Raw genomic sequence first — 13,328 nt, 5'->3', positions numbered from 1 at the left:
TAAAACCAGTTCCTCTGACAACCAGTTTGCCTAAAAGTCAAAGTAGTAATTTTGAAAGAAGGCATTTTTGTACCAATTTTCCTAAGAGGCAGTTCCAACACAATGTCATATTTTTAACTCACTATATGTCACAATCTGCAACATTTTGTCAATGATAAGATTGCTGTGTACGCTTGTGGGTGGCATTTTCTATTTTATCTTTCATTGAGCAGTTTCATGACTTTTTAGCAAGTGTCTGAAGACCCTTTCTTCAAATTGTATATTTCTAGAACTGAATACTTGTCAAATCTGTGGAATTTCCCACAAGATTTATCGAATGCACTTTTTGGATCACTCCTGTCTCCTTTTTGCTGGGTTTTACTCTGGATCGTGTATACCTGTGTGCACCTAATGAGTTGATTAACCAAATTAGCATGTACCCAATGTTCCTTCCTGTTCTCCAAGATGTTGGCATTTTGACAACAAGCGTGAGGAAGTGAGACAGATGGGGCAGAATTGCATCAAACTCCTTGCATTTTATTTCTCAGGCTATCTCGTGCATCAAGCAACTACTTTGTGAAACGTAAAATGATACATACAAAGTCATTAACAAATGTATTTATTGCAGGAAACAGAACATTTCTCAAGAAAGGCAACTGGCTAAAAAGTCCCGAGAGTGTTCAAAAGTAGATAAAAATAGAAGAAGATGCACACCAAGGATATAAAACAACTTTTAGTAGAAATCCCACCTTTAATCAGAATGTTCTTAAATAATTTTTTTTAAAGATCCTTCAAAGGACACTGCAAAAAAAAAACAAAATTAGGACACTCAGATGCCAAAACACTTAAAAGTGGACTGCATTTTATGTGAACTGGTCATTAAGCATAGAGATTCCTTTTGTGAGTTTGTGGCAAATTAGTTTGAAGCCATTGGACCTGGAACCGATTTAGGAGGCAGGCACTTCCCTCCCTGCACATGAAGTTCATGGGTGCGGGGTTGCGGGGCGGGGGGGGGGGGGACCATGGATCTCAGCAGAGAGGTGTGCCCCTCCTGAACGTGACCTCCAAGAGTAAGGGCGAATTGTCTGCTTTTAACTTTTTATTATAAAGACATATTTACACTGAACAATCTTTACAAACACAGTGAACACAATTAGGGGAATGGGACGATTTCTTAATGAAAAGCGCCTTAATAACTTTGTATAAATTAGTATAAGAATCATACACAACCACTTTAAATAAGACGGCCCCTCAGCACCTCCACTGCCCTGTGTCACCAGACTTTCCCAGCCGTCCCTCTCCCGCTGCCCACAGCCCACCCCCGCCCTTCCCCCTGGGCTGGGCAACTGATGCGACAGGAGATGCAGAAAGGAAGAGGGGGAATAAGGCCCAGCCCCAGTGGGGACATCCGTGGCAGAAGAGGCTTTCTGGACACTGGCCAGACCCCACTCTGGGCTGAGGGGCGTTTGGGGGGGCGGCAGGTGCCCAGCCTGGCTCCCCAGGGTGGCCTTAAAGCAGCAGTAGCAGCAGCAGCAGCAGCGTTAGCAGCAGTGGAGGGAAGGGGGAGGGGCGGGTAGGCAAACGTTGGGGTTGTTCTGGGACTCTGGGGGCCCTGACTCCCCCTGCCCCACACGTACATAGGTGGCCATCAGGCTCCTGTCTTCCCTTTTCTCCCTCCCACGAGGCCTTTGAGAAGAAAGCCTGCTGAGATCTACACTTCCTCCCATCTTTCCTTCCTTCCTCCCCCACCCCTTCTTTGTTTCCTTCTTCTTCTCCCCACTCCCTGCCTCCTCAGGGAAAGGCCACTGGGAGAAGAAGTTCCAGTCAACGTGAAGGGAAAGCCATTGAGTCCAACTGGTTAAGGCCACCTCCTGATTCCTGGCAGTCTCGGTGCCTGAGTTGCCCCTATGAAAATACCCAGGGTCTGGGAGTGCTGCAAGGAATGGGGGCAGCTGGCCAGTCAGGGAACTTTCCAGGCCGGCTTGGGGAATGGACCAGAAGGGGCAGGCCAGGCAGGAGGGAACAGCTCCGTCCCACCATGGGGCAGTTCACAGCCGGCCCCCTCTCCCTTCCTGGCCACCCCCAGCCCCAAGCCCGGGAAAAGGCACTTAATAGGTTTGGAAGACATCATCAAGAAGGAAGAGGGCATCATCACGTGGGAGTTCGGAGACCTGAGCCCTCACGCTGGCTCTGCAGCGGCACTGAGCTGGTCACCATCCCTCTCCGAGCCTCTGTTTCTGCAGGAGTTTGCATAAGGAGGTGGCGCTAAGTGAACTCCAAGGTTCCTTTTGGCTCTGATCGTCTGTGATTCTTGGCAAAACCAATCATCCTACTTGGCTTTTGCTCCTGGGAGGGAACAGAGCCACCTGAGGCGCATACCCTCCCCTCCTGAGCTGGAGCTTGAACCAGCTGGGGTGGGGGGGGCGGGAGTGAGTGGGAGGGACAGTGAGGCGAGAGAAGTGACAAAGGACTTCACGGCCCCTCCTTCACCTCTTCCTCAACCAGGCCAAACATGGGGATGAGGAAGAGGCCACAGTAGCTATTCCTCCTCTTCTCCAGTGCTTCACTCCCCCTTCGCCAGATCGCCAAGCCCCCGTTCCCATGCCCCCAGGGCACCCTGTCTGCATCCCAGCCACCCGGTCCCTGTCGCTAAAGTCTCTCATTGCTCTGCTCTCTATGCCCCTCTGGAGGCCTGGGGGGGAGTGCTGATGCGAAACTGTGGAATCTGCTGGAGCCCATTAAAGAAGGGCGGGTACCACCCGGCCCCCAGGGCATACCTGAGGCAGGAAGGGTATTGGACAGAAGAGGTAGGGACTAGAGCAGAGGGAGGGCTGCGGAGAGGAAGGACGGCCTTCCAGTGCAGGGTCTTCAAGTCACGAAGGGGCACTGAATGAGTCCTTGCTAGGGGCAGGAGCACGCCAATCCATTCGGGGAGGCTGGTGGGCGAGAAGAGCCAGACCGTCAGCAGCTAGAACAGGGGCCAGATGAGGCGAACGGATGGGAGGGCTCCAGAGAAGCAGGCCGATCGACGACGGAGGAGTAGAGAGAATCACAGGGGGCGGACACGTGGTGGCCCCTTCAGTCCTAAAAGAGGAAAAATGACCAGAGAGGGGTCATTGACGTGTCCTAGGTCAAAGGAACCGCCTAGGACAGGAGAGGAGAGGGCCTTCACCCGCCCGCCCCACAAGCCTGAACCTAAAGCCCCAGGCCACTGAGTCAGTGCCACTCTGTCCTGGCGACAGGGGGAAGGACAGCAGGCCAGGCCTCAGGGGCAGGCTCAGGCCCTGCTCTCTCCTTCCCACATCTCCGGGCAGCTCTCTTCCTGTTCTCTGCTAGCGGCTACCCCCAAGGATCCCTGCCTTCCTCCCCGCCTCTGGTGAGGATCCACACCGCACACCTGCACATATACCCCGGGGCACCTCTCCCCAGCTCATCAAGGCCCCCCCAGGACTTCCATAACACTCCAGCTGGGCCTAGGCAGCAGAGTGGAGGGGAGCCAGCACCTAACTCCTGGGGAGTGTCAAGCCCCTCTCCGGCCTTGGTCTCCGGTCTAAACTGAAGGTGCTCTGTAAGCCCCGGTGTTATGCATGGGGCCGGCACTGCCTGGTGCAGGTGTCTGGCCAGCGGTGAGCAGCAGGGCCACCCAGCTTCCAGGCTGTTCCTCCCCTGCCCTTTCTGTGCCGCCCACTGACCAGAGGCTCAAGTACCTGCTTCAGAAAGGCATGGGGCCCTTATGGGAGAGGCGCGGCCGCTGGCGGCGGAACTTCCTCCGACCTCCCTGCCAGGGCCCTGGGCCGCTCCTCGGCCCTCTGGGCTGCACCAGGTGGCGGATGGTGCCTTCCTCCATCCCCTTCCCGTCAGAAGTCTGCAGCAGGGGCCCTGCAGGAAGGAGAAAGCCTGTTATCCCAAAGGCTGATGCAGATGGGCCAGGGCCCCAGAGGAGGGGCAGTCTCTCCATGAGGTGGCGCTCTCAGAGCTTTTGTTTTTCCTCTTCCAATCAGTGAACCGATGAACCATTTGCAATGTTTACACTGTCCTGGGGCAAACAGAGCCCACTACTCACACTTGCAAATTATACACCTGACTTGATGTCCTTTTGACAGTCCTATCATGTTTCTGATGGGCACAAACATGTTCTGTGCTCAGAACATCATCGGGGGGTGCAGCTTGGGGCATCATGCCTGTACTCAGGCTGGGGCACAGCAGACAATACCTTCCCACGGCACCCTTGTCACTGATACACTCAAAACATTTCAAACGCACAATATTTCAATGAAAACAACTCCCCCCATCACGTGCCTATCACCCAGATTCAACAGTTATCCAGATGGAGTTACATATGCTTTGGTTCTCCTGTTTCTTTCTTTGCAGAGATATTTTAAAGCAAATCTGGAACATGATGTCATTGTACATCCTTTGATACGCAGGTGACCCACTTTTGAGTACTAGAGCTCTCATACCTCACCCCTGGGCATCTCATCAGTGTTTGGCCATCCTGGGGTTCGCTTGCACCTGTGGCCTCCCTGTGGGTGTGGCTGGGGGATTGTTTGCGGGGGGGTGGGGGGGAAATCTCTGACTCTGTGTGCCTTATGCTGGGTTCTAGTCAGCCTGTGACCAGATTCAGAGGCCAATAAATATTGTACAAATGAATTAGTAAACAAATGAGTGAACGTCACCTGAAGCAGCAAGTGCATCGGGAGGGGGGTGGGCTGCTAGTATCGCCCCCCCATTGCCCTACCTCCTTTCACCCCTGGATCACACCCCCATCCTGTGCCTGATGCAAATCCCTTGCATTCCAATCCCAGCTGGCTCCTTTTCGTCTCTAGGGGGTTCTTCTCTACATCTGTCCACATCTGGCTTAGAGGAGAAGCCTCCTGATGCCAGACCAAGCCCTGCCAATAGAATCCAAGTGGTGCTGGGTGTTCCTGGGTGCGATGAGGGAAAGACACACGATGAGGCCCCTGGGCGTGAGAAGAGAGGCACAGTGCCCAGATGGGGAGGGTATCCTCTCCAAATGCTGAGACCCAGGACTGTGAGTGGTGGTGGCAGTCAGGGAGGGAGGGCTGTTGGGGGGAGGGGTCCCTAAGAGACAGGGGAGGCCCAGAGCCAGGATGAGGAACACGGCTGGTGGGCTCAGACTCTGGCCAGCGAGACGTCTAGACTCTAGGGCTGCAGAGAAGAGCTACCTAAGCTGACCGAGCTCTCAGCCACCTCTCATGGAGGCTGCAGTCCAGCCAGGGCAGGCGAGCTGGCACTCCACAGACAAGCTAGCCGCCAGAGGCAAGCAGAGCAGGGAGATGCGATGGTGCTGGGCAGGAGGCAGACGGGCAGAGTGCTTGTGCAATGCCCAGGATGGGGCTGGTCTGCAGAAACACAGCTTCTGAGGCCAGTGATCATGAATCCCAGTCTCCCTCTCCCCACACCATCGGGTTCGCCTCCAGCTATATCGCTGTCTCTCGAAACCTGTTTCCATCCATCCAGGAGTCTCCACCACTAGCTCACAGTTTCCATATAACCACCCATTGGCTGCTCGCCCCCCAACCATGCCCCTGGCGGCTCTTCCTTTCCTTCCTCCCTGCCTCCAGCATCCCCACGCTCCGGTTCCTTCCTTGGCTGTTTGGTTCTTGTGATTCCTCCTCCACTTGCACGCAATTTCCAGGCATTTATCCTCCTCTTGGGCCAAACGCAGGCAAGGATTGTCCTTAGGGCCCTCCCTGCCCAGGCCCCTGGCGCCTGCTGCTGGCCACGCTCTCTCGCCCAGACACGCACGCACACACTCTCTAGCCCTCCACCCTCCCTCCCAGAGAGAACGTCACAGGCCCATTAGGACCCCTCTGTTTACCAGCCACCCTTCATGCTTCTGGTCGGGGGTGGGTTACTGTGTCAGCTCCTCCCCTAAACCCATCACCTAATGTAAATTAAAACACGAGTTGTGTTTGCACTTTGGGGCAGTAGGTATGGACAGGGGCAAGGAGGCTGCTTTCGCCTGCCATAGGTCTACCCTCTGAGTGCCATCTGCAAAGGGGCTGGGTCGGGGAGGGAGAGGAGGGAAGCCCCTGCACTAAGCTCCCCACCCCAGCTGCTTCAGCTTCTGCCTTGTGTTTTGAAGTCCCCTCAAGGCTGTTCTGCCCTCTCAAGAGGACAGGAATGATACTGATGAGAAGTTGGTACCAGAGAAACTCTCAGGGCAAAAAGGACTGTGCTGAGGGTGTGGCCAGGCAAAAGGAAGGACCCTAAGGGCCTTGAAGGTGTCAGTGAGGTCTTGGTTCCTGTGTTGCAGGGATGGCCAATGGCACAGGCTATGGCCCCAGGGGTACAGCAGGCATGAGAAGAGAGGTACAGTGCCCAGATGGGGAGGGTATCCTCTCCAAATGCTGAGACCCAGGACTGTGAGTGGTGGTGGCAGTCAGGGAGGGAGGGCTGTTGGGGGGAGGGGTCCCTAAGAGACGGGGGAGGGGTCCCTAAGGGACAGGGGAGGCCCAGAGCCAGGATGAGGAACACGGCTGGTGGGCTCAGACTCTGGCCGGCGAGACGTCTAGACTCTAGGGCTGCAGAGAAGAGCTACCTAAGCTGACCGAGCTCTCAGCCAGGCCCTGGAGAGCAGTCACCCAGAAGCCCCTGGCACCTTGCATCCCACTGGATGGGGGGGGGGCTTACTGTCCTCCTTGTAGCCGGAAGTCTTCAGCTCCTCCCCCCACCCTGATTCCATCATCCACCTGTTTCCTACTTTTGATTCTGAGTCTGGTTCACCCTAAGATAAGCTGACACCTGAAACCCTGGCTTTGTCCTGTCCAAAGGGACAAATCAGAGGCTTTTGATTCTCATCACTGCAGAGGTCCTGGCTATACAAAAGAATTCCCCTGTAGAAACGGGCCATCCCCAGTATACTTAAATATTTTCCTCTAACGCATCTGCTACTCAGGAAGGCTGGGGCAATCCTGCAAAAAGTCGCGAGCCTAGAGGGACCGAAGCGCCATCAGCAGTGAAGCTACAGCACCTGCACCGTGAAGCGCAGGCAGGGGTAAACAGGGCTTGCTTTTCACACAATCTGAACTCCAGCCCTGCCCGTTCACAAAGAGGTGTGTGCCGCTTCTCAGGAACACGCCATCCTCACTAGCAATGAAACATTTTTTTTTTCCTCTTGCTGTCCGGCCTGTCTTGTGATTGCTTTAAAAGCCCACACAAGTGCCCTGGTGGCAATGGCTACGTCCCCTCCACTGCTCTGGGGTCCTGCATGTGTCTCCAGGATGAAGCGCCCCTCCTTTGTCTGCCCAGCCCAGTGCCCTGAGCCGTCTTCCCGCGCCAGCCGTGCTGCTGTGGACACATCACGCCCTGGCAGCCTGGTCGTCCGCTTCACCTGCATTAGTCCTTTGCCGCCGAGAGGCCTGACTCAGGTTACCTGGGTGCTTAGTTCTGAGGCATTGGGGATGGAGTGGAGATGCCCCCTCCCTGAGTGGGAGGGGTCCAGGAGGCTGTCCTCACGCTGTCACTGTGGCTGCAGGCCTCAGCTTGGGCCGGGGAAGGGCAGGAGGGGGACAAGGAAAGACAGAGAGGTGCTCAGACAAAGACCAAGGGCTACTTGGCCCTAGCCCAGCAGCTCTCAGACTCAGAAGAACAAAGTGTATCCCAGGTCAGGAGGCAGTGGAGGAGTCTGTGTGTGGTGGCGGGAGTGCATTCCAAGTCAGGACACGGCGTGTCTTGAGGAAGCATGGATTTCAGGCCTGGAGCTGACTGGGGACTCTAGCTGGGGAGAACATGCAAGTCTGGGCCAAGGGCAAGGTGGTTCCGAAAAGGTCCCTTGTTCTGACCCAGGACAGGAGGCAGGAGGAGCAGGACATGTGTCCCCAGACCCTGGGCTGGTGGCCGCCTGCACAGAGGTGGCCCCCTTGGCCCCAGGAGAGGGCGGGGGTGGGGTGGGGGGATGTGGCAGGGGCGGGTGGAGAGGCAGGGGGAGCTTTGGAAGTTTCCAGTGCTAGGCTTAAGCAAACTGTGAGGGCAACGAATTTACCCAGATCCGGCTGTGGAGATAGGTGACCTAATGCAGAAGGGTGAATTGAAGCAGGACGTGGTAGGGTCTGAGCCAGATGCAGCGCTCCCTCCCCTTGAAACCGGCTCTCCCTTTACCAGTACTGCCCCAACAGCTGGACCCTGAAAAGGTCCGAGTGCGGGTCAGTTAGCCAAGGGTCTCCCCGTAGGCTCTGGGGGAGCCGCAAGTGTGCAGATCAGGTAGGCCCAGCTTCCTCTGGGATGCCCTCTCTGCACCACTGTTTGCCAGGGGTGGTGTCCTGTGGATGTCTTATCTCGCCAACTGCCCTGGACGGCAGGCTCCAGGAGGGCAGGCCCGTGTGGTGTCCTTCATTCATATATTTGGCTCTCTTTCTGCCACTGCCTGCCTGACAGGAGTTTCTGAGGAAAAAGCCTGCTTCCTTCTTACCAGTGAGGTGGCTGAGCCAGGGCTCAGGCCTGAAGAGAGAGATCACTGGACAGCTAGCTAAAGGCAGGTAGTGCCAGACCCAGCCAGTGCGCCTTCCCGAGAAGCTGGGCAGGGCTCCCCGGGCCAGGGCAGTGCCAAAGGCAAGAGCAGAGAAAGGAGGTGACCTACAAAGAGAGAGGTGGAAGCCCCACCAGGCCCCTCAGAGGCTCCCGGGCTGCATCCTGTTCTGGAGGGTCTGGAACAAAGTAGGGCCTTGGGCCCTTCCTCTAGGAAACTTGCTGCCCTGCTCTCTCCTTGCCCCTGCTCCCACCTCCCCGTAAGTCCAAGCCTGGCACTGGCATTAGTCCACCTGGTCTTGGCCTTCCTATTCTGTGTTGCCAGGCAGGCAGCAGTGACAGGCAGATCACAGGACTGTGGCAGCTGGAGGTGGGAGCTGGCAGCCCCAGGAGACACTGACGCACAGAGGACAGGCAGCCCGGACTGGGACTGCTGGGATGTGGGTGGGGACCAGGCTTGGGGAGGGCAAGGGAGCACCAGTCGGTGCCAAGTATGCCAGGTGGGGGTGTGGTGCAGGTGGGGGCCAGCTGCATGGAGGTATCGGGTCAGGTGCTGTTTCCTGGTTTGGTGCCTGGAGACAGGGGGACTGAGGTGAAGCATGACCATGCCTGGGTCAGAGGGGTTACTGGAGCCAGGATCTCGAAGACTCAAGTCCCTGGGGTGGGACGCAGGCCTCCGGGAGAGCCTTCTGCGTGGGAGCAGGAGAGCAGACCAGACAGGACTTGGGGGTGAGGGAGGAGGCCAGCCTGACCTGGCCCTGCCGGGCCCGGCCCGGGGGAGGCTGCCTCTGCTCACTTGCAGGCTGAAAGGAACCACAGCTGGGCTCCACGCCGCCTCCCCCGCGGCGCGCTCCTGCCTATGCAACAAGTGTCACGTCTGCATCTTGGCACATCATCATCCCCCAGTGGCCCAGGCCCCCGGACCGGCCGGCGGCCCCTAACTTTCCACGCAGGAGCCCAACCCACCGGCCTCAGGTCAGTTCCCTCCAAGGATCCACGAGGGGAGCAGGACGTGCCCCCCCATACCCTCCACCACGTGGGGAGCGGGGCTCGGGACACAGGGCACACGCCTGCGGCCCTGAGCTCTTCGGACTACGAGGGGCAGCCTGGAGGGGCCAGGCGCCGGAAGGTAATGCCCCAGGCCGAGACGAGCCGAGCCCCCCGGAGGGAGAGGTGCCCGCGGCCGGCGAGTCCCTGGCCCCGGGCGCCCCGTCCGTCGGCGGCCCGGCGCGTGGCGGCTCCTGCACGGCTCGCGCCCGGCTCCCGGGAGGCGGAGAGGGCGCGATCTTCAGGGCGGAGGGCGGGGAGCGCGCGGGCTGCAGCCCTGGAGAGCGGCGAGGGGGCCGCGGGCGAGCGGGAGGGTGCGCACTCACCTCCACACACCGCGCTCAGGAAGAGCCAGAGCAGCAGGAGCGCCTGCACGCAGAGCCGCAGATTCATGCTGCTCCTCTGGCCGCCGCCGCCGCCGCGCGGCCCTGGCCAGGGGGCGGGGGTGGGGGCGGAGAGGCCGGAGGCCGAGGGAGGCGCGAGTCGCGGCTCGTGCGTGCGGGCGCGAAGCTCGCGTGGCTCCCGGGCCGCGAGACGGTACGCCCCGGGCCGCGCCGCGGGCTGGCCGGCCGCCGCCTACTCTCTGCCGCAGCCTCCTCTCTCCCGCCGCGGGGCAGCGCCGCCCAGCTGGCCTCGGCGGCTCCGGGGGCGGCGGCGAGCTCGTTCCAAGTGGCTGGCGGCTCGGCTGCGGCTCCAACGGCCCGTGGCTCAGGCTGCCAGCGGGAATGCGCCCCGCTCACTCCAGGGGCTGCATTTTGTAGCCTGTGGCTTGGCCGCGAGCCCACTTGGTCATGTGGTCATCGGGAGGGCTGGAGGGGGGGCCGGGCAGAGGGAGAGGGAGCAAGCCTCCCGCACCGCCCCCCTCCCGGCACGCACTGGGCAGTCGCAGCCAGGGCGCGAGAGGGAACCTCGAGGTGGTCCCACAACAAAGGCTGCGAGGCCACTCTGACAGCCCACAAGTGCTCCCCGGACAATGCCCGCCTGGCCGGGGGCCAGAGGGTTTTGGAGACCTGAAGGATTTCAAACACAGGAAGCATTTGGGGCGGTGGAGGGGCACACTTAACCCTTTGTCGCCACGCTTCCTTAAACAGCTGTCAAGAAACCTGGGCGCCGCCCCCACTCACCCCCGCTACCTCTGACCCGGTCCTTCCCCACCGCCGCTCCGCAGCGGCAAGGACTTGGCCGAGACCCTCACACACTGGCCCTCCTCTCTCCTCTGCATCTTCAGCTGGGTTTGAACTGTGCCCAGCGCCCCCATTTCTCCTACCATCCCCCAGGAGGCACCCTCTACCTGGAACGCCCCCACCCCACCCCATCCTTCCACAGACCTCTTCATTCTTACAGCAGCACCTCCAATCCCATCTCATCCAGAAGACTTGCCAGGATAACAGTAATCCAGGAGAGGCTGCTCCTGGGTTCCTCCTCGCTGTCAGGACATGCAACAGCTCCTATGGCATCCCCTCTTTTGTTCCCCATCATCACGGCAAGGGACCGTTTACCCAACTCCAAACAGTCTAGGCTGGATTCATTTTGCATGTACTTGGGATTCCCCTCTGAAAGTGGGTCCTGAAGTTGTTTGCCTTCCCAGACTAGGCTGTCAGCTCCTACAGCCTGGGAGCTCCCAAGAGAAGGAGCTGCCTCTTTCACTGCACGGGGAACCCCCTAAGATAGGACCTTGTCTTCTCATTCTTCTGCCTCTCTCCAAAGTCCCCAATATCGGGCTCTGCACATAGGTGGCACTCAACACATGTTAAAAGACTGAATCGAAAAGTGTTTCCACATTTCAGCCAGCCAGGCATTTTGCTTGAAGTGCGAGTCCAGATTTGCACAAAAAAATACATTGGACAGTGTGTGTGTACCATTAAAGATGTGAGAGACCACAGTAGACTTAACATGTTTTTGAAATGTTACAACAATCCAGCATATGCACAATTTTTTATCAGTCTCCATAGCAGGGATCTCTGCTTTGTTCACAGCTGTATCCCCAGAACTAGAACAATGTCTGGGGCGTGGTTGGTGCTCCCGACATAATTTTGAATATATAAATGAAATTTTCAAAACCTTTCCTATTGCCTAAATCAAGGTAGTGGGAAGGGGATAAGATAGGGTTCTTGTTCATAGCCTATGTCCGCATTAGCCCCAGTCCAGTAGGAAAAAGGCAGCGACATGGAAGGCAGAGCACCTCTCTTCATCCGTGAGGCCCAGGCGGTGAGCAGTGGGCATTAGTAGCGTGAGATCATTCCCCCTCTGCTGCCTCCTGGAAAGAGTCTTCCACCCAGGAGGAGAAACACCGGACCTCTAGTCTCCACCCTCACCTGCCTCAGGGCCTTGCTGTTGTCACCTAAATTTGCTGCATCTCCTGGGGATGATGATCTGCGTGCTACCCCCTTCAGGGTTGTTATGGGATTGAATGAGATAATGTATCTGAAGGCACCGTGTAAATAAGGTATCAACCCTTGCGGGATGGTGTTTAGGAACCATGATCCTCCACCCCCTGACGGAACAAGCCCATACATTTGCAAATGAGCACCCCCATAAGTAGGTTCCTAGAAGCGTTCATATTTAATCGCTCCTTGACCAGGGTGTGTATGGGCTATTTGCTAAGCGGTTTAAGGGCTGCCCTTTCCAATATGACTGATACTAACAACATTTAAAATAAAATGAAAACTTCATTTCCTCCGCTGCACTGGCCACATCTCAATTGCTCAGTAGCCACCTGCAGCTAGGGGCCACTGAATTGGACAGCACAGAATAGAACCTTTCGATTATTGCACTAAGTTCTATTGGACAATGCTGGGAGAGAGCACCCCAGTCATTCTTTTTCCTGTAATTCTTTTTCCCACCTTACTTAGTTTTCAGAATGTGCAAGGGAACAACATACAAAGGCACACCCAATACAAATTTAAGGCAAGCAACTCTTAGTAAACAGAAGGCATGTATTTAAAACAAGATTTAAGGAGCTGACCACGTGGGAGAATTATGTTTTAATCTAATCCTTCTCTCCATTTAACCAAACTGCATCCATGTTTCCAGTCCTAGATCCAAGATCTCATCTTTCTCCTTTCTCAGGCTGCTCTTGCCCATGGTGACTTTGTCTTCCTCATAACAGCTATGGCCATAACTTTCATTGGCAGTGATTCTGGCCTGCACTTGTGTGTCTGCACGCCATGTCCTGTGGGCCCGTAGAGAGGGTCCACCACCAGGGTACCCATTCCGGAGCCAAGGCCTGTGAGGCAAGGGAGGCAACTCTGATGGGTCACTCTGAAATCCCTGTGGGCTCCCGTATATCTCAATAGCATATTCAAATGACCGGTTTTTATACTTGTCTGCCCCCGCTAGACTTGAAGGTCACAGGAATGATAGCAACTCACGCAGTGCCTGGCACGAAGTTGGCACTTGGAGACTGCTTGTTGAAGAGATAAGTAACTGTTGGTAGAACTGTGTTCTGTCTTTTGTTCAGGAAGATGACACTGTTGAGTTAATATTAGCAGAATCAACGTTTAAAGGTGTGTCTCCAAGAGTGGGCAGCAGTGGCTGTAAGGTGCATTGCTGCACTTGGGGCTCAGGCCTGTGGTGAGGGGCAAGACTCAGTTTCCAGTCAAGCTCAGGGGCAATGCTGGGGACAAGGGGTAGAATTCAGTGTACTGTTGGGGACAGAGATGAGATAGCTGACCTATGTGAAGCCAGCCTGTGACTTGTTGCCCTCATTGGTGCTGTGCACAAGCTATTCAGTCCTGCTTAGTGTCCTATGCATGTTATCACCACCAGCCACTGCTGTTTGGTTGACTCGTCTGGCTCCCTGTCCTCTGGGT

At 56.6% G+C, this 13,328-nt stretch overlaps 1 protein-coding gene across 1 annotated transcript; it reads right to left on the bottom strand.

Annotated features, from left to right (window-relative positions):
* Positions 1 to 505: 505 nt before the first annotated feature.
* Positions 506 to 10,232, bottom strand: APLN (apelin). The gene is made up of 3 exons (XM_060086993.1): positions 9,843 to 10,232; positions 3,687 to 3,858; positions 506 to 3,063 (listed from the first exon to the last, which is right to left on the bottom strand). The coding sequence occupies exons 1-2, from the start codon at positions 9,907 to 9,909 to the stop codon at positions 3,692 to 3,694; spliced, it is 234 nt and encodes a 77-aa protein (XP_059942976.1). The 5' UTR covers positions 9,910 to 10,232; the 3' UTR covers positions 506 to 3,063; positions 3,687 to 3,691.
* Between the last annotated feature and the right edge of the window lie 3,096 nt (positions 10,233 to 13,328).

This window comes from Mesoplodon densirostris, chromosome X (genome assembly GCF_025265405.1).
Source record: "Mesoplodon densirostris isolate mMesDen1 chromosome X, mMesDen1 primary haplotype, whole genome shotgun sequence".
NCBI lineage: Eukaryota > Metazoa > Chordata > Mammalia > Artiodactyla > Ziphiidae > Mesoplodon > Mesoplodon densirostris.
This window is presented reverse-complemented; position numbering and strand designations above follow the sequence as displayed.

Bases quoted from the DNA above. Each gene is read 5' to 3' on its own strand.
- APLN (XM_060086993.1), bottom strand. From the start codon at position 9,909: ATGAATCTGCGGCTCTGCGTGCAGGCGCTCCTGCTGCTCTGGCTCTTC. The intron at 3,859-9,842 runs GTGAGTGCGCAC...TCCTTCCTGCAG, and splicing joins CCTGAGCGCGGTGTGTGGAG to GGCCCCTGCTGCAGACTTCT.